Here is a 19,353-nt window from a genome sequence, read left to right on the forward strand (position 1 = left end):
TTTTTTTTGAAACAAAGTTCCATCTTGTTGCTCAGGCTGGAGTGCAGTGGCATGATCTCGCTCACTGTAATCTCCACCTCCTGGGTTCAAGTGGCTCTTCTGTCTCACCCTCCCTAGTAGCTGGGATTACAGGTACACACCACCATGCCCAGCGAATTTTTTGCATTTTTAGTAGAGACGGGTTTTACTATGCTGGCAAGACTGGTCTGAAACTCCTGACCTCAGGCGATCTACCCGCCTCAGCCTCCCAAAGTGCTGGGATTAAAGGCATGAGCCACTGAGCCTAGCTATTTTTTTTTCTTTTTGAGACAGAGTTTTGCCCTTGTCCCTCAGGCTGGAGTGCAATGGTTCCATCTTGGCTCACTGTACCCTCCGCCTCTCAGGTTCAAGCAGTTCTCCTGTCTCAGCCTCCCAAGTAGCTAGGGTTACAGGCACGTGCTACCATGCCTGGCTAACTTTTGTAGTTTTGGTAAAGGGGGTAGTTTAACCATATTGGCCAGGCTGGTCTCAAACTCCTGACCTGAAGTGATCCACCTACCTCGGCCTCCTAAAGTGCTAGGACTACAGGTGTGAGCCACCGCGCCCGGCTTTTTCACTCTGGATAGTATTCTTTTATGCATAAAAGTGTTCTGGTTTTTTTTTTTTTTTTTTTTGAGATGGTGTCTTGCTCTGTCACCCAGGCTGGAGTGCAGTGGCATGGTCTCGGCTCACTACAACTTCTGCCTCCCGTATTCAAGTGATTCTCCTGCCTCAGCCTCCCGAGTAGCTGGGACTATAGGTGCCCATCACCATGCCCGGCTGATGTTTTTGTAGATTTTTGGTAGAAATGAGGTTCCACCGTGTTACCCAGGATGGTCACAGTCTCCTGACCCTGTGATCCACCCACCTTGGCCTCCCAAAGTGCTGGGATTACAGGCATGAGGCACTGTGGCCAAAGTTTTTAATTTTCATGAAGTCCACTTTATTTTTTTCTTTCATTTCCTGTGCTTTTTTTTCCCCCTTTAAGACCGTGTCTCACTCTGTCATCCAGGTGGGAGAGTACAGTGGTGTGATCTTGATTCACTGCAACCTCCACCTCCTAGGTTCAAGTAATTCTCCTGTCTTAGCCTCCTGAGTAGCTGGGATTATAGGCCTATGCCACCACGCCTGGCTAATTTTTGTATTTTCAGTAGAGACAGGGTTTCACCACGTTAGCCAGGCTGGTCTCGAACTCCTGACCTCAGATGATCTGCCCCTGCTCCCCTGGCTTCCCAAAGTACTGGGACTATAGACGTGAATCTTTGTGTCCGGCCTCCTGCGCTTTTGTATCAAAGAAATCCTTACCAAATCCAAAGTCATGAACATTTTTCCTTTTTTTTTTTTTTTTTTTCTAAGAGTCGTATAGTTTTAGTTCTTAGGTTTAGGTCTTAGGTCTTTAATTCATTTTGAGTTCTTTTTTTTTTTTTTTTTTTAAGATGGGGTTTCACCATATTGGTCAGGCTGGTCACGAACTCCTGACCTCAGGTGATCCGCCCACCTCAGCCTCCCAAAGTGCTGGGATTACAGGCGTGAGCCACCGCGCCCGGCTTTGAGTTCATTTTTGTGCATGATGTAAAAGTAAAGATCCAACTTCATGCTGGGCCCAGCGGCTTGTGCCTGTTATCCCAGCCTTCGGGACAGTGAGGCAGGAGGATCACTTGAGGCCTGGAGTTCAAGACCAGCCTGGACCACATAGCCAGACCCTGTTTCTAAATTAAAAAGTTGTGGGGGGTTCAACCTCATTCTTTTGGTGTTTGAGTTTAGGGCATATAGTTTACCGCTTGAGTCCTTGAATGAGAGAAAGTGTAGACCCTGACCAGTGTGGAGTGTGGACTGTCTAGATGCCATCTGTTCCAGGGAGGGATTTGTTTCTGACCAGAAGGTGCCGGGACATCAGTTGGGCATGCCCAGGATTCCTGCTTGTTCTTTTCTGAAGATGAACACTGGGCATTGTTGTCCCACCTCTTGTGTTCTGGAAGGAAATTACTCATCCTCGTGAGGAAGAAGCCACCGTCCTCGTTGGGTGACCTCACAGGGAGCAGAGAAGGAGCTCGTGTTGGACCTGACCGCTCTGGAATCCAGGCCTGGCCTGTGGAGTACAGTCTGGTTTTCTCTTTCAGTCACCTATGACTTTCTGGCTGTGGACGACATAAACGAGGACCGGATCCGAGATATTCTCTTTCTTTATAAAAACACCAACAGCAGCAACAATTTCAGCCAGTCCTGCGTGGATGAAGGTAATGTCATTCCACCTGGAGAGGAGGAGCTCCATGTAGAAGGAGGGACCTTTGCTTTGGGCCATCCTCTCAGTGTCTGGGGGAAGCCGATGCTGGTATTTGTGAAACCCATCTCGTCACCCTTCCTGCCAGGCCAGGACGAGAAAGAGGCCAGAAGGCCCAGCCCCAGCACCGCCGTGGCCACTGAGACCCCATGGGTCAGCATTAGAGCCCGAAGAGCCTGCAGGATAAAGTGGATATACCTGGGAGGGAGGGGCTGTGGCCCAGGATGAGGTGTGAGGAAGACAGGCCTGGCAGAGCACACACTGGGGCCTGCCCAGTCACCGGAGGCTGCAGCAGTGACGTGCTGGTCTCTCTCCCTGCAGGCTTTTCCTCTCCCTGCACCTTTGCGGCTGCTCTGTCAGGGGCCAATGGCAGCACGCTCTGGGAGAGGCCTGTGGCCCAAGACGTGGCCTTCGTGGAGTGTGCTGTGCCCCGGCCCAGGGGCAGCGAGGCGCCTCCGTCCTGCATCCTTGTGGGCAGACCTGGTTCTTTCACTGCGGTCAACTTCGTCACAGGTAGGCCAGGCGCAGCCCGTGATCTTGAGGGTGGCTGGATGGGAAGGAAACTTACGGGAGAGCCTCCAAGTGGAAGTCCTGCGCCTGAGCTGCCTCCCTGCATGGTGTCTGTCACCTCCGTTACACCTGGCTGGTGGGCTGTCACCCATAGGCAGATGTCACCTGCTGTGGGGTAGCAGAGAGGAGGAGCAGCTTGGCCGCCAGCCGCTCCTGGGGTGTCTGTGGTGGCAGTGCCCAGGGCGAGCCCAGAACATGAACCTCCACTCAGCCCGCCAGGGAAGATGGGCCCGTAGGTGCCCCTGAGCCTGAGGGCGCAGGTCTCCGAGCCCCGGCGGAGCCGGCCGCGTGGAAGCATGGTGTAGGAATGCATGGTGCGCGAGGGGGTGTGCGCGTGGGCGCCTGGCAGCTCCTGGTGCTCTGGAGGAATTCTGTGCCTAGATTTGGTGAATGTTCACATTTCCCTTACAAGTTGTCATTTTAAGGATATGGAGGAGAATAAAGAGCAGGCTGGAAATATTTTAAGAATCAAGGGATCTGTCTTAAAAAAAAAAAAAGGTTTGGATGAGAATGTGTGTGGGTGAGGAGTTGGGTTGGGACCTGTGGTCAGTAGATCTGCTTCCAAGCACATACCTCCATTCCTGCCTTCTCGGTGCAGGGCAGAGGAGGAGGCTGCTCAGCCGGGGCCTGCAAGAGGCAGGGGCTTCGAGAGGCGGGTGAGGTCAGGCTTCATGCACTCAGGCAGGAGGGTCAGTGTTGGCCCTGGGTGAGGTCAGGCTTCATGCACTCAGGCAGGAGGGTCAGTGTTGGCCCTAGATGCTCTAGGACACACAGCTGGGAGAAAAGGAAGGGGGACTCCGCGGTTCCCAGGAATGAGGCTGTCAGCCTGTGGCGTATCGCCACTGGGCCTCCATACTGAGGCATGTCGTGTGTCCACCACTTCCACATGCTGTTCCTTTACCAGCACGGAGTGCCGCCCTCCCTCCTGTTGGGATCCCTGCTTTGAGTGTGTGGGGAGCCGTGCGGTCGCAAGGGTGACAGCTCACTGGGAGCCTGCCTGTCACAGGCTGTGCAGCTGCCAGGCTGCTGTTGAAGGGGACTCGGCTGCATTCCGTGACCGTGTGCCTGATTTTAGGGGAAACCCAGTGGCACCATGCCAGCAGCTTCAGCAGGAATGCATCCATCCTGAGCCCTCTGCTGCAGGTGCCTGACGTGGACAGCGATGGGGTCCCAGACTTGCTGATTCTCACCCAGGAGCAGGAGGAGGTACAGCCCAACTTCCCAGACAGGATTTGAGTCTGACCGCTTGTCGGAGACTCTCCAAGAGCCCCACGTTCCCAACTCCCATCGACCCAGCATACTGAGGGGACTCCACTTCTACCAGGTGGCTTTGGGGCCTCCCTGAGAACAGTGGCACACACACTTCCATTCTGTACCACTGCAGTGCTGAAGGTGAAGCTCTGAGGGCTGGGAGCATCTGCAAGGCGCCAGGGCTGCCCTGCCTGCCTCAGACGGCCTGTGCAGTGCGGAGTCACTGACCATAATGTCAGACTCTGATGTGAACACCTCTTTCCTCAAAACCAAGAGCCTGTGGCCCCTCCCCCTTCCACGTCTCCCGTGGTAAGGTGCACCCGCCCTGGACTCGGGTCCCTCTCTTCCTCGGGCCCTGTGTCATTGCAGGTGAGTGGTCATCTCTACTCAGGCCGCAACGGGGACCAGATTGGCCTCAGAGGCAGCCTCGGTGTGGACGGGGAAAGTGGCTTACTCCTTCATGTCACCAGGACGGGTGCCCACTACATCCTCTTCCCTTGTGGTATGTACCTGGCCCTCATGGGCAGAGTGTGGGAGGGAATGGTGACTGCCCCGCGGCCCCTCAGGCCCTGCTTCTACACTAGAGGTGCTGGAGTCGGGAAGCCCAGGGCCTGGCCCCACGTGGCCCTGAGTGCTCCTGGTTTGGGTTCCCGGCGTGGCCCCGGTGACTTTGGGCCCTTCTGTGTTTCGAATAGCAAGCTCCCTCTGCAGCTGGTCTTTGAAGGGTCTCTATGAGAAGGTGACCGGGAGGGACGGCCCATTCAAGAAGGACCCTCTCTGGGAGAGCATGTTCAACACCACCACCCACAGGACGCTTTCCCACAGGTGGGTCTGGGCCGAGGCCTTTCTCCATGCAGAGCGCCCCACCACAGCCTAGCTCCCCAGCCCCAGTGTTCGGACCGTCTCTGTGGAGCCCAGAGCAGCCCCACGGGCAGGGCGGGCTGGGGGTACCTCGGGGTCAGCCTGGGCTCGGATGGGAGAAATGTCAAACAAAAGCCGGGGAAAGAGCAAAGAGAAGGAAGCGTCCTGAGGGTGTGCCTGTCCGTCTCCTCGGACAGCGGGCTCTTGCTTCCCTTTCCAAGCTGTAGAACTGAGGAACAGGGATTACAGGGCCTGAGAGGAGCCCCCTGAGATGGCGATGTGGGAGCCCTGCCCCCACTGGGTGTCTGAGGCCTCCCCTGGGGACCCAGCACCCCTTTCTCCCGCTCTTCTGTCTAGCTCTGGAGCAGTGCGCTATCTGATGCACGTCCCAGGGAACGCCGGCACAGACGTGTTCCTCGTAGGCTCGGAGGCCTGCGTGCTGCTGGACGGGCAGAAGCTGACACACCGCTGGCCGCCCAGGGCAGCCCATGTCCTAAGGTACGGGGTCTCCCAGGAGTCATGCACATGCTGCTTTTCAGCACCCTGGGCATGTCCCTTTGGCTGCTGAGGAGGCCACTTGGGGGGCGAGGGCCGCTTGCTGCTGCCGGGGCCTCTCGCCTGTTTTGGTGCTGCCCCTCGCCCCAGACATCGGCTCCGTGTCCTGAGTCCCGGTCCAGATGTGGCCGTGGGAGACTGAGGGGCAGACCTGTTCGCGGGCGCTTCCTTCATCTGTCTACTCGCCGAGAGCCCTTGTGTGCACTTCCTCCCTGTTCTTCCAGAAAACCCATCTTCGGCCACTACAAACCGGACACCTTGGCTGTCGTCATTGAAAACGGAACTGGCGCCGACAGACAGGTTCGCTGCTCTTCCTTCGGAGGTGGCATCTATCCTCGGTTGCTCTTAAAGCAAGTGGGGCTGTGGCCCAGGAGGCTGCTGCCCTCAGTGCCGCTAAGAGGGTTCTGCCTCCCTCAGCATCGGCCTCCGGGCTGGCGTGGCTGCAGGCACATGTGCCCGTGCAAGCCTTGAGGGTTTCCCAGTAGCCCCCAGGATGGCCCCCACAGTCCCCCCTCCCTCCCCAGATCCTGTTCCTGGACCTCAGCACTGGAGACATCCTGCGGAGCCTAGCCCTCCCGAGCCTCCCTGGGGGTCCACTGTCCACCAGCCTGCCCACCGCAGACCACCGCTCAGCCTTCTTCTTCTGGGGCCTCCACGAGCCGGGCAGCACCAGCGAGATGGTATGGGAGCCTCCCTCAGAGCAGCCATGCAGGAGCCAGGGCCAGAGACCCAGGCTTGGGCTCTACCTGGGAGTGCCCAGAAGCTGATCGGGTGCCCGGGCGACCTCAGATAAATTGAAGTCCAGTGACAGTCAGTCAGGATGGGGTGGTGTGACCTTAGGCTAGTCCACGGAGAGGTGCCAGTGGCCTGCGGTGCCCCAAAGGGCATGGCCACCCAGCAGGGACAAGGGTTAGGACCAGGTTGGATGGGAGGAGCTGGGAGGTAGCTACAGAGCTGGGCCTGGCGTTTGGGGGACCCAGACAGGGCCCCTAGTGGACACGGAGCTCCAGGCATGGTCACTGACAGCAGTATCCTGTGGGAGTGCCCCGTGAAGGGCGTGGGGCCCACTGCTGGTTCTCTCCCAGGAGACCGGGGAGGCCCGGCACAGCCTGTACATGTTCCACCCCACTCTGCCGCACGTGCTGCTGGAGCTGGCCAACATCTCTACCCACATTGTTGCCTTCGACGGTGAGTGCGGCCTCGGCCAGGGACCCGGGTGTACCGCGGGGTCTGCTCTGACTGGTCCTGAGCTGCCCTGACGGCTGTGTCCCTACCCTGCAGCTGTCCTGTTTGAGCCAAGCCGCCACGCTGCCTACGTCCTCCTGACAGGCCCAGCGAACTCGGAGGCACCTGGCCTGGTCTCTGTGATCAAGCACAAGGTGCGGGACCTTGTCCCAAGCAGCAGGGTGGTCCACCTGGGTGAGGGTGGGCCAGACAGTGACCAGGCCATCAGGGACCGGTTCTCCCGGCTGCGGTACCGGAGTGAGGCGTAGAGGCAGGCCAGCCAGAGCATGTGGGAGAGACTCTGTCTGCCAACACTAAACGTCCTGGGACTGGGCCCGTCCCTGGGTTTCTGCACTGACTCCCCGACTCCTGGCTTGGTGATGGTCTCCACTGGGCAGCAGCGGCCTTCCCAGTCCTCTGTGATCACACCCAGGGATGTGCCTGGGTGAGGGGACACCCGGGGCTCTCTCCTGCCCGGCGTCCTCCCTGAGTCCCCACATAAGGCCTCACTGCACCCAGCAGGGTCCCGCTCACACCGGGCAGCCTTCATCGTGGTCTCCCTGGACCTCCTTTGCCAGAGCTGCACCCTGTCCTTACCTGGTGCCCTCTCCTTGCCAGCTTCTCCCCAGGCCAGAGCGGCCAGTGTGTAGGAAGAGGCAGGATCTCCCTGGGACAGGCCGTCCCTTATCCCCTCCTGCAGAAGTCCGTTCCTCTTCTCCCTCCTGTGCTCTGTCCCCCAGGGAGTCATGGGACTCACAGTGTGCTGAGCCTGGGGTAGCCTCGGGGGCGTGACTGGAACGTGAGCCAGCTCCAGGTTCCCAGCCCTACCCGGAGCAACAGGGGGACCCTCTAGCATGGGGGGTGTGACTTGGTTCCTTTGACCGGGCCCTATGAGGAAGGGGGCCCTGGAGCAGGGGTCTCCCCCGGCAGGACGGGTGGGGCCTGCTCTGGAGCGGAGCCCGCGGCTGCTCACAGGCGTCCTCAGTGGTGTTGCAGCATGTTCTGTGTGCATGTGCTGTGAACGTCCTGAGGACCTGGCTGTGTAATGTCTGTTTGGGTCGGTCTGTGCCCTGTCAGTAGACACTGGAGCTGCTTTATCCCAGAAGAGGCCCCTGGGCCTCGCCTCTCCCCTTCCGGTGCTCACATGCCCAGGCTGTGTCACCCGATGCAGGATTCACCTCTGTGCCTTGCTGCTCCTGAGGCCCCAGGGCGGCTGTGGTGCTCTGTGCTGCTTGGGCCGTCCAGGCCATGGAGCCCGAGTTTCATAGCCAAAGCAGCCTGATGACCCCCCACCAAGAAAGCAGAATAAACGTTTTTGCACTACCTGAAAAACCTGGTCAGGCGTGAGCCTAGCGTCTGTGTGTCTGCCGGTCTCTTTGCCCCCAAAGTAGTACAGTGGATTTGTTTGTGGAGGAGTGACCAGGAATTTGCTGGCCAGCCTGGGTCCAGGTAGGAAGGGCTGTTGAGGAGGCGTGCACCCCCACCCAGACCTGCTCAGCTAGAAACTGGGCACCCAGCAATCCTGACCGCTTCAGGGGTCTCCACTTTGAGGATCCCTGCCTGACGAGCTGGGCACCCTGGCTCCAAGCAAGTGTGTGCGCTCCCACCTGGAACAGACGGTGGCCTCAGCACCGTGTAACCTCAGGGCTGGCTAGGTACCAGCGTGAAGCCATGACGGCGGGGCTGGGCTGACCTCTGTTGACCACGCAGGCAGGAGGAGCCCGGCAGTGGCTTCCCTGAGAGGCAGCTTTGGGTGTGGAAACTGAGGTGCAGACAGGTGCTTGAGAGAACCCTGCGGGCGTGTCCCGTGGGTATTCAAGTATGAAAAGTCCTGTTCCAGAGCTGTCCGGGTAGAACCTTGTTCCTGCTGCTCCTTGCCACAAGGGACACGGGGACTGAGGCTGAACAGGTGGGTGCCCTCCTGCCAGGAAGCAGTTCTCGTGTCCGTGAGAAAAGTAACCCAGCCCACAAGGCCTTGAGCATGAAAGGGCCATAGGGCTCTGGGGACAGGGCCTGTAAATAAGAACCGCTGGGCAGGCAGGGTAGGGCTGGAGGGAGAGGGGAATGTTCACTGGGGTTGCAGAAGCTGCCCCGACAGCACAGGAGGGAGTGCAGGGGGTCCCCGAAGGGAAGGAGACACTGCAGGTTACAGGAGCAGCCGTGCCCCTGGCCGCTGAGAGGCAGACGGGTAATGAGCCCCGCCCTCAGAAGCAGGAGTTGAGGGGCTGGGCCAAGGGGTGTCATTGGTGGTGGGCAGAGGTTTCGTCCCTGCAGTAACAGCCTGCACCCCTCGCCTGAAGAAGGGGTTGTTGCTCTGTGGTCACTGTGGGCCCTAGAGGGTCTGGGCCCTGCCATGACATGCCTCTGCAGCTCTATGGTCTTGGGGCAGGCTGGGGACAACTGCCCTCCCCACAGGCCTCCTGAACTGAGTTTCCTCACTTTTCTCCCTCTGGAGGCCAGGTGTCCCCACACTCCCCTGCTCACCCCCGGCCCACAGAGCACAGCACCCCTGGCTCTCTCCTCCCAAACACCGAATGTTCCCAAGTCTGCTGCCTGGGTCTCAGTGGGCCAAGTCCCTCCGCCACCATCAACTCCACACACCTGGGACCTGCCCCTCCCTCATCAGACATGCACACATCACATGCATGTGTGACATGCACACGTGCATAATACACCCATGCATATGCGCTACACACATGCACAGCACACATGCATCATACACACTACACATGCATACCACACATACTGCATGTGCACACCTCATACCTGCATACCACACATGCATCATACATGGTACATGTGCATACCACACGCATCATGCATGCTACATGTGCATGCCTCACGCACACATGCACTATATGCAGTCGTGTATGTGCTATGCACACGTGTGCCTTAGCACGACACATGCATCATATGCACATGCATGCATTGTACACACCACACATGCATCCCGCACTCTACACACATGCGTGTGTCTTACACATGCGCATTCACACCACAAGCCGCACCCACAGCAGATGGCTCACAGCGAGGGCCCAAGGCCTTTTATTTGTGTGCTGGCAGCTGTTGGGAGCGACTGGATGTGAGCCAGCCTCTTGGTGGGGGCGGCACCCCCTCCACTGCCGAGACGGTTGAAGCTGCACCCCTGAAAGCAGCCAGCTGTACCTTCACCCAGTCTAGGGGAGTGGTGGGGTACTTGGGAGGCCAGGAGCAATGCCAGCTCACAAAGGAAGGCTTGGGCAGGGAGGATCAGTCACACCTGGCAAAGATCCACCCTATGGAATCAGGGGCCTCATTGTCAGTAGGATGACAGCATCAGAGTTGTCCGTGTACAAATCTGGTGGGGAAGCCATGGCCTGGAGATGGAAAAGCAGGTGCTGGTGCACCTGTGGACAGGTTCTGTAGCACGTTTGGTGAGGGAGGAGCACACGCAGCTCCAGAAGGCAGGGAGCTCGACGCAGGGACTCTCCCGGGTCCCCTCCCAGGGTCACACTGGGTGACAGCAGAGAGGCTCCTGGACAGGACAGTGTGCCCCGAGACCTGTGTGTCCGAATCTCATGACGGGTGCGTGGGAAGCCACCCATCTGTGCATCTTGCTTCCAGGTATTTGCTGTTGATTTACTGGTTTTAGAGATGGGCATGGGCACCCAGTGCCGAACTGAAGACCAGAGAAGGTGGAGCTCCGCGCAGCCTCAGTCTTACCTCTCCAGGTAGCAGGTGCTGCCCTGACCCAAGCTGGGCCAATGAAACCCCTCCCTGGGAATCAGCACCTGGACCCGTCCCTTCTGGGCAGGGAGGGCTTCCCGGGGGAGGGAAGATGTGCACCCCACAACAGGACTGGGCCCTCTGGGCACAAGGGGACGCTGTGCTGGGTTCAGTAGCCACCAGGACCTGGGCTGGGAGCAGGGTGGCTGCTGCGTTCACACGGGATGCTGAGGTGCAGGGACTAGAGGTGGCAGTCAGGGGCCAGGTCCACTAGGCCACCCCATCTCCACCTGCAGGGCCACTGGCCGCTGTGGGCTCCACAGGGGTGGGAAGGAGTGCAGGGCTGGGGCTGGAGCGCCGTGGCCTCCGTGTGAACGGGAACACGCTGTGGGTGAGAAGGGGGCTGAGAACAGGCTGGCCTGCTGGTGTCCCGCCCACCTCAATGCCCAGTGAGCCTTCCTCTCTCCCTCCAGCCCTACCCTGCCCGCCAGGGCCCCAGCAGCCCTACCAGCCACAGGGCACCGCCTGGCCTCACCGTCTCTTCGTCTCCAGCAGGATCCCAGCCTCTGCCAGGAGGCCCCTGTATATGTCGGACTTCAGGAACCTTGGGTAGGAGTCCTGCAGGAGACAGCGTGCAGCCGTGACCCCTTCTGCCTCCTCACCTCTCAGCCAGCTCCCCAGGAAGGTGCGGCCACGCACTGCCGGATCCTCCTCCAGCCACGGTCGCCACTGCACAGGGTGCTGGAGGCAGCCACCCCAGACCTGCCCAGACCGAGGCAGACTCAGGGAGACCTGAGCTCCCGTCTGCCTGGGCCATGTCACAGCAACGATGGCAAAAGCCCTGGTGCCCTTGTGTAGAGAATAAACCGCAGCACCGCCACAGCCATAACCAAGAAGCAGGCATGGCTCTGTGTGCCCCACAGAGTGAGGGCAGAGTTGTGGAGTCAAAACAAATCAGACAGGCCGCGCGTGGTGGCTCATGCCTGCAGTGCCAGTATTTGGGGAGGCCAAGGTGGGCTGATTGCTGAAGCCCAGGAATTCAAGACCAGCCTGGGCAACACAGTGAGATCCCATCCCCACAAAAACATCAAAAATTTGCCGTGTGTGATGTTGCGTGCCAGGAAGAGAGCCAGGAAGCCACCATAAAGTGCCAGGAACACAGCACAAGCCTCGGGCCAGCAGCCACACGTGGGCCATGCGAACATCATGAAAGAATAATGTAGCTTATGGTGAAACTCATCAAATACGGTGAAATCTGAGTCTGCAGTGGTATTAAAAACATCCAGCCCGGGCGCGGTGGCTCACGCCTGTAATCCCAGCACTTTGGGAGGCCGAGGCTCGTGGATCACCTGAGGTCAGGAGTTTGAGGCCAGCCTCTCTACTGAAAATACAAAAATTAGCCAGCCATGGTGGCGTGCCTATAGTCCCAGCTACTCAGGAGGCTGAGGCACGAGAATCACTTGAACCCGGGAGGTGGAGGTTGCAGTGAGCTGAGATCGTGCCACTGCACTCCAGCCTGGCTGACAAGAGTAAGATGCTTTCTTTGAAAAAAAAAGAAAAAGAAAAAAGGCTTGGCTTGGTGGCTCACGCCTGTAATCTCAGCACTGGGAGGCTGAGGTGTGTGGAACCCAGGAGGCAGAGGTTGCAGTGAGCCACTGCACTCCAGGCTGGGTGACAGAGTAAGACTCTGTCTCAAAACAAAAAAAAAAAAAAAAAAACTTTTTGGATTGAATCTTGACCCTTATTAAGCATGTGATCTCAGCCTGTCCTTCAGCCCTTCTGAACCAGAAGTGAGCACAGGATGGAGCCCCGACAGGAAAGCAGCCGGTGCGGTGCGGCCCCTGGACACCCCCATCCAGCCCCCCAGGGGCAGAGTCAGCGTGGCCAGTGAGTATGCGGACTGAGCTCTGGAGGGTGGGGACATGGAGGCCCGTCTGGGATGCCCCTGCCCGCCCCCTCCAGGCCGGCCGGCACCCACCTTCTTCATGAGCATGTATATGTGCAGCTGGGCGGCGTCCAGGACGTAGCGGTGGGGCTGGCGCAGCCCCTCCAGGGTCCGCTCCATGGTCCGGCTGTCAATGTTGACCCAGCGGGCAGCACCGGGGGCCAGGAACTGCCTAGGGGTGGGGACAGCATTGGACAGTCCTGGCTGGGTACACCTGCCCTATTGGCCAACCAGTGCCCACCACACGGCACTTACTGGTACACGGCATCCACCAGGGTGGGGACCTGGGCCTGTGCTCCATAGCGAAGCTCCTCACACGCCTCCCAGAAGCTGAGGTTTTCTCCTGGGGGGGGCCGGGGCACCCAGTCAAGGATCCCATTGAGTGTGTCAGCCAGAGCCGGCCGGGAGGGCCCCAGACTGGCTGGGCCAGGAGAGGTCCCTAGCTGGGGGCTGGTGGAAACCGAGGTGGGAGGGGTCTCAAGGGGACTAGTGGAAACCAAAGCAGGGGGGCCCAGGCAACAGCCTCTCTGGGACTGCAGCAGGAGGCTGGGGGGATTCTCACCACTGAACTCCTTCCCCAGAAAGTCCATGAAGTGGGCCCGCCCCATGGGGTCTTCCAGAAGCTCTTTGAAGCTGAAGCCCCATCTCTCCACACGGAGCTTTGTGGGAGCAGCCACTCTGGGGGGGGGCGGGGTGTTGTGACCCTTCTGTAGCCCCCCAGGCTGGGAGCACACCCCTAGTCCCCCTGCCCCGCCTGGGCTCACGTGGGGGCGTTCATGACCCAGTAGGCGTCGTCGTCTGAGATCCAGGGGTTGCTGGGCAGGCACCCCGACACGAGGGGGTCGTGGGGTCCATGCTGGTCACAGAAACTCAGGTACCTGGAAGGGGGTATCGGGCTGGTGCAGGAGGGCGCTCGGCTTGGGTCTCCAGCTGCCACCCCTCACCCCACTCACGCCTCAAGGCAGACGGAGGACTTGACTCGGGTCCTGCCCAGCGCTCTCCTGCAGTATTCGATCTAGGATGTGGGGCCTGAGTCAGGTCCTGGGCTGGGGAAGGGACCCAGCACCCTCCGCTCCCAGCCCCAGCACTCACCTCCCGCGTATAGAAATCTGCACTCTTGGTCTAAAAGGGGACAGGTGGGCTGCAGTTAGATGGAAGTCCCTTGCTGGGGGGCACCTCCCCAGGCTGAGCCCCTGCCCCAGAGACCCAGCAGAGACCAAGGCTGAAGTCCCCCAGTTCTGCCCCCTGGAGCCCTTTCTTCCAGTCAGGGGTCTGACTTTCCAGGAGACCTCGGGGAGTCTTAGATCTGCAGAATATTCCACGGAACCCTCAGGTTCTCAAAGTTGCAATTGTGATTAATATATCATATTTTCTTTCTTTATTTTTGAGATGGAGTTTCACTCTTGTTGCCCTGGCTTAGAGTGTAAGGTCTCAGCTCACTAAAACCTCTGCCTCCCGGTTTCAAGCAATCCTCCTGCCTCAGCCTCCTGAGTGGCTGGGATCACAGGTTTGTGCCACCACACCCGGCTAATTTAGTATTTTTGGTGGAGATGGGGTTTCTCCATGTTGGTCAGGCTGGTCTCAAAGTCCCGACCTCAGGTGACCTACCCACCTTGGCCTCCCAAAGTGCTGAGATTACGAGGCGTGAGCCATCATGCCCGGCCTACTGTGTCATATTTTCAAATGTATTTACATTATTATTATTATTATTTTTTGAGATGGAATCTTGCTGTGTCGCCCAGGCTGGAGTGCAGTGGTGCTATCTCAGCTCACTGCAACCTCCGCCTCCCGAGTTCAAGCAATTCTCCTGCCTCTGCCTCCTGAGTAGCTGGGATTACAGGCACCTGCCACCACACCTGGCTAATTTTGTATTTTTAGTAGAGATGGAGTTTCACCATCTTGGCCAGGCTGGTCCGGACTCCTGACCTCAGGTGACCCACCCACCTCGGCCTCCCAAAGCGCTGGGATTACAGGTGTGAGCCCCCACGCCCAGCCTATGTTATGTCTTTAAATAATACATACTTGAGAAATACTAATGGGAATCACTGGGTAACCAGGTGTGACACACTGAGCTAGGGCCTTGAGGGGCCCAGAGCGGAGGAGGCAGATGTCCCGTGAGTCCCAGCTTTGTTCTGCTCTCTCTGACCAGCTTTGTGTGGGAAAATGTTGGAATTATGAAGTTAAGTTTTATCAGTGAGGTTCTGGGTGGATCTGTTCTAGATGTTGGGTCTGGGTGGGACTTGGTTTGAACAAAGGGTTTTGCTGCGGGGCTCAGATGCTCCCCCTGGTCCCCTGTGGTTCTGGAGGCCTCCACCTGGGGGAGGTGGCTGGATCTGCTTATCACCCCTCCAATTCCCTGCAAACCCTGATGCTGTCCTGCTCTGGGAGAAGAGCCCCCGTCCTCCCCACCCCCTGCCCGGCGCCACCCCCACCCCCACCCCCACCCTCACCAGGCCACTCCACTTAGGAGTTAATGCAGAGTGACCTGGAGTGAGCAGGGGACTGGGGAGGCTGCACCAAGTGCCCTCTGGGTGGACAGAAGGACTGACAGACAGGCAGCCCCAGGAAGTCCCATGGTGGGTCCCGCAGGGTGCCACAGGTATGCAGGGTGAGGGGGCGGCTGGCAGGCATGCAGGGCTCACCATGTGCACATGGCTGGCGGTGCGGGAGCCCCGCTCTGGACCCTGTTCCAGCACACTGGGGGCCCCGGGCTGTGGAGCGGAGGAGATGAGATGAGGTGGGGTGCAGTTCTGGTGGCCTGCCGACCCGCTTGAGGTTAAGTTGCCCCTCCCGGAGCCCCACGTGGAAACTGACACTCAAAGGAACTCGGGAGCAGAGTCCCGACCTAGCCTTGAGCTGCCTCTTCTCTGCTCACCGCACCCGGGGGGCCTGTCCACCAGGTCTCCCCACAGCCCCAGGTGCTCCCAGCCTGTGAACTCGGTCCCCACACTGCAGCCGAGGCCGCCCCCACTTCCCCCTCTTGAGGGTCTGCAGAATCTGGCATCCCTGTGCCTCTCCCTTGGGCCCAGAGAGAAGCTGGTTTGTCCTGTGGTCTAGGGGTGCAGACGTGGGTTCTGATCGGCAGAAACGCAGCTAAGTCCTTCCACAGGCTCAAAACGGTGGCCCCAAGAGCACCTGTCAGGGAAGCGCCGGCCAGCGCCCCCCACCCTCTCCGAAGGTGGGCTCACCGGGGGCCTGTTCACCAGCCAGTAGGTCTGCTCCTGGAACGCGATGACCAGCCTGTCCCCCTTCCTGCGCTGTTTGGCTGCCCTGGGAGGAGGTGGCCGCGTTGAGGGCGTGCCCTGCCACGGCAGCACCTCCCATCCATCCTGGGCAGGTAGCCACACCCAGGGGTGCCCTCCAGGGTCCCAGGGCCACCAGAGCCTGGCCTGGCCCTGGGCTTCCCAGCTAGCCTGGGTTGGGCACGTGCAGCAGAGCAGGGCGGGGAGGAGCCTCACCTCAGCTGCTCCCTTGCCTGCATCAGCACCAGGTCCCACACGTGGCTGATCTTCTTGTGTAACCGGTCATAGCACTCCTAGGGGCAAGGAGGTCTCGGGTGGGTCACCCCCAACACTGTCCCCCGGCGCCCCCCCCCAGACTGTGTGAGAAGTGGCAGTGGGGGGGGCGGGGGCGGTGGGGGGGGCGGGGTGTCGGGACTGTCTTGGGTCTTGGGGCCTGGGCGGTATGTTCTGGGGTAAACTGTGAGGCCCGGACTGTGAGTGAGGCTTGGGTTCCTCCAGCTGGTGGGGTGGGTGGGGTGGGCAGGGCAGGTGGGGGTCCCACCTTCTCATAGTCCACCAGGGCCCCCTGCTTTTGGATGTTCTTCTTGGCCAGATAGATGGCTGGAAGGACAGGGGCAGGCTGCAGAGGAGCCAGCTCCGCCCTGCCCTGCGGCACCCGAGGCCCCCGATCCTGGGAGCTTGTCTGGGGCCAGCCGTCCCCTCGCTCACCATAGTCCAGCTCCGCAGCCGGCCACAGGGTACTTGTCCAGAAGTACGGGGTCTGGAGTGGTGCAGGGAGAAGGTGTCCAGGAAGCCTGTGTCGGTGCCTCCCCAGTGTCACCCCACCCTCACAGCTCCCTGGGAAGGCGCTTGGCCTAGGCAGGGGGTGTCTGAGGGCCTCCCGGCCTGCCCACCACCTGGAGATTCCGCTGACCACTGGCCAGACTCTCCCCCTGGAACTGAGGTCAACTTGCGCCTTGGGGCCCTATTCAGGGACTGCCTTCCTCACTGGTCACCCTAAGCCCCACTTCAGGGTGGGGTAGGGGTGGGACCTGCACAACTCTTGGATATAGCTGCAGCCTGTGCCGGGAGAGGAGTGCAGCCTCCGAAGGCAGGCCTGGGATTCCGATGTGCTGAGGGAGGGCAGGAATGCTGTCCTCAGGCCTCCGTGGCCCCTCCCTCAGGGACCGGGCCCAAGGACCCCTAGGAAGACAGCAGAGTCCTCCGCAGATACGACCCCTTTCGGGGCCATGGTGTGGCCCCAGGAAAACTGAGGCTCCATCCCTCAGCGGGCCCTTCTCACCAGAGTGTTTCCGTTCCCGGACTTTTGGGCAGGGGGCGGTGGACCAGCAGCCCACGGTGGCAAGGCGGAGTCCCACTCCAATCCCAGCAAGCTCGGCGCCCCTCCCGAGGCTCCCTTAGTTGGTAAGCTCGGGGGGTGGGGTGGGGGTGGGAATGGGGGTCCCATCGGCTCCCACCTGTGCCCCGAGCCTGACCTGGAACCTGTAGGGCGTCTCATCTGGCCGGAGCACCAGGCTGCGGGGGTCGCGCAGCGGGTAGATGTAGCCGTGCAGCACCAGGACGGCGCCCAGGTGCAGGGCCTCTGGGGAGGCGTGGGACGGTGAGCGCCCGGCTGGGGCGGGCGGGGCAGGACGAGCCGGGCCTTCCCCACCGCATGCGCTCCCCACCCCGGCGCGCTCTGCAGGGCTCTGAGAACTGCCGGCCCCCGGGGAAGCCCAGCCCTAGGCCACCGGCCCGGTGACCCTAGGGCCCGGGGGCCGGCAGGGCGCTCACCCTCCTCCGAGACGCAGAACTTCTGGGCCAACCACTGCACGACGTCGCGGCCTGCACGGGAGAGACAAAGGTGGAGGGAGGCCGGGCGCGCACGCACCCCCCGCCCCGGCGGCCTCACCTGTCACCGCGTGGGGAATCACGGTGACCAGCAGGCGCTGGCTCCGCATCTTCACGCCCTGGTCGGGGTCCTGCATGCTCACGACCACCCGCTCCATCTGGGCGGAGGGAGCCGTTAGGGGCCGCTCCTGCCGCCCCCGCAACCCCGAGTCCCCAGCTCGGCTCTGGCCAGGATGCCCCGGATCCGGGAGCGCGGAGATTAACGCGCGGCTGCGGCGGCGGCGGATTCCAGGCCGCAGCTGGCGGCGGGGACGTGGGGGGGGGCCGGGGAGGGCCGGGGAGACCCTAGGAGACCCCGGGAGACCCCCAAGGACCCTCAGGCCTCGCCGCCTCGCCTGGCATCTCGGAGCCGCCGCCCCAGGGCCGCCCTGCCCCGCGCGCCCCCGTGGCCCTTGCCCTTCGGCCCCTCCCGGCCTCGGGCGCTGGGAAATCGGGGGACGGCGGGACCCCTACCGGCCTCGCACCTTCCTTAGATGCGGCATCTGCGCCCGGGGACTGCCGGGGGGCCGCGCGGGGTCGGCGGCCATGGCTGCGGGGCGAGGCCGGCTGGGATGTCCGGGCGCGCCCCGCCCCGCTCTGCGCCGTGCCCAGGTTAACCCTCCGGCCGCGAGTCCCGAGTCGCCCAGGCCCCAGTTCGGGTCTAAGGGTCCCGGCCACGGCCCAGAGGCAAATGAGCCGACGCCCTACGAGCGCCCCGAGTTACCCCCGCCGCGTCCCGGGTCGCTGAGGCCCTCGCGGGCGGGAGCGGGGGTGGGGGGCGGGGCCGGGGCAGACGGGGCTTGTGAGGCGACGGGGCTTGGCTGCTGGAGCAGGGGATGCTCTGGGAGACAGGGGCTCATCAGGGAGGGGGGTTACCGTTCGGAGGTCTCATGCAGGGGCCTGGGGTTCCGTGAGTACAGGAGAGTGAACTGGGGTGGGCACCGTGGTTTAGGGCCCGCTGTAACCGGTGCCCGATGTGTGAGGCCCTGAGGATGGGCAGGGCCAGCGCCCTGGCTGTGGGGCCAGACTGCCCGAGGCTGGTGTACCGCGATGCCCGTGGCCAGGGCTTCGCAGGCTGCCGTGACAGGGCCTGGCCTGGGTCCCCACACCAGCGGTGTCTGCGTTTCTCCTCGGGCTTGGTGCCGGGTGTCAGCGGGGCACGTGGCTGCTGTGCAGTGTGATTCGAGGCGAGGGCCTCGGCGACCCGGGACCTGGTGATTCGTGTGACCCAGCAGCCCCCATCTCCTGCTGTGGGTCCCTTATCGGGGGTCCTTCCAGGAGAGAGGCTGACGGCCCATGGCTCACTTCCCTCAGTTTCACAGGGGCCTGGGTGTGCCCGCTGGGGAAATGGGCAGAGACTCTGCCCAGAGTGCCCTGGGACTGTTGGAGAGGAGCTTTACTGCAGAGAGGATCTCAACACACACGCTCCCACCTAGGTTCACCAGCAGCTGCCTGGCTTCAGGCCCCTCCACGCGCGCACTCTCCTTCGTCCAACTGCTTTGCTATGCCTAGCCCAGAGGTGGACGCTGAGCCAGCCCCAGGCCCTTCAGGGCCCACCCACAATCTCGGCCCACTGCAGCCTCCACCTCCTGGATTCAAGCAGTTCTCCTGCCTCAGCCTCCTGAGTACTGGGATTACAGGCACGCGCCACCACACCCAGCTAATTTTTGTATTTTTAGTAGAGACGGGGTTTCACCATGTTGGCCAGGATGGTCTTAAGTTCTTAACCTCATGATCCACCCACCTCGGCCTCCCAAAGTGCTGGGATTATCGGCGTGAGCCACCTTGCCCAGACTTTTTTTTTTTTTTTTTTTTTTTTTTTTTTTTTTTTG

The 19,353-nt window shown here is 60.8% G+C and overlaps 2 protein-coding genes across 5 annotated transcripts in view; one reads left to right on the plus strand and one right to left on the minus strand.

The window, feature by feature from the left end:
• FAM234A (family with sequence similarity 234 member A) overlaps positions 1–10,484 on the plus strand; it is a 33,020-nt gene extending 22,536 nt beyond the window's left edge. Inside the window, exons 4-14 of one of the 2 annotated variants that reach the window (XM_032269352.1) lie at positions 2,139–2,255; positions 2,621–2,812; positions 3,945–4,075; positions 4,490–4,622; positions 4,816–4,945; positions 5,339–5,479; positions 5,761–5,836; positions 6,061–6,216; positions 6,622–6,724; positions 6,818–6,915; positions 10,364–10,484. In XM_032269352.1, coding sequence (XP_032125243.1) covers positions 2,139–2,255; positions 2,621–2,812; positions 3,945–4,075; positions 4,490–4,622; positions 4,816–4,945; positions 5,339–5,479; positions 5,761–5,836; positions 6,061–6,216; positions 6,622–6,724; positions 6,818–6,915; positions 10,364–10,474 — 1,388 coding nt within the window. In that variant the 3' untranslated portion in view covers positions 10,475–10,484. Of the gene's footprint in view, positions 1–2,138; positions 2,256–2,620; positions 2,813–3,944; positions 4,076–4,489; positions 4,623–4,815; positions 4,946–5,338; positions 5,480–5,760; positions 5,837–6,060; positions 6,217–6,621; positions 6,725–6,817; positions 8,114–10,363 lie in introns of those variants that run through there. The other variant, XM_032269351.1, reaches the window with a different exon arrangement.
• On the minus strand, positions 9,791–18,294 carry RGS11 (regulator of G protein signaling 11). 3 transcript variants are annotated; one of them, XM_032269353.1, is made up of 17 exons: positions 18,007–18,294; positions 17,544–17,640; positions 17,426–17,476; positions 17,128–17,234; positions 16,361–16,412; positions 16,194–16,252; positions 15,869–15,945; positions 15,599–15,680; positions 15,053–15,121; positions 13,503–13,532; positions 13,364–13,425; positions 13,175–13,288; positions 12,973–13,088; positions 12,666–12,753; positions 12,444–12,582; positions 11,001–11,083; positions 9,791–10,850 (listed from the first exon to the last, which is right to left on the minus strand). In XM_032269353.1, exons 1-17 carry the CDS (start codon positions 18,067–18,069, stop codon positions 10,736–10,738), a joined length of 1,404 nt encoding a protein of 467 aa, XP_032125244.1. In that variant the 5' UTR covers positions 18,070–18,294; the 3' UTR covers positions 9,791–10,735. The 3 variants fall into 3 exon arrangements, with proteins under 3 accessions (XP_032125244.1, XP_032125247.1, XP_032125245.1); XM_032269356.1 differs by lacking the exon at positions 16,194–16,252 and having other exon boundaries at positions 10,368–10,850; positions 18,007–18,099; XM_032269354.1 differs by lacking the exons at positions 16,194–16,252; positions 16,361–16,412 and having other exon boundaries at positions 10,368–10,850.
• Between the last annotated feature and the right edge of the window lie 1,059 nt (positions 18,295–19,353).

The sequence above is a fragment of the Sapajus apella genome, unplaced genomic scaffold (assembly GCF_009761245.1).
Source record: "Sapajus apella isolate SASKATOON/1434 unplaced genomic scaffold, GSC_monkey_1.0 scaffold192, whole genome shotgun sequence".
Taxonomy (NCBI): domain Eukaryota; kingdom Metazoa; phylum Chordata; class Mammalia; order Primates; family Cebidae; genus Sapajus; species Sapajus apella.

Coding starts and splice junctions, on each gene's coding strand:
- RGS11 (XM_032269353.1), bottom strand. CDS start 18,069: ATGGCCGCCGACCCCGCGCGGCCCCCCGGCAGTCCCCGGGCGCAGATG. Junction 13,426..13,502: donor CAGATTTCTATACGCGGGAG/GTGAGTGCTGGG, acceptor CCCACATCCTAG/ATCGAATACTGCAGGAGAGC. Junction 12,754..12,972: donor TCTGGGGAAGGAGTTCAGTG/GTGAGAATCCCC, acceptor GGCCCCCCCCAG/GAGAAAACCTCAGCTTCTGG.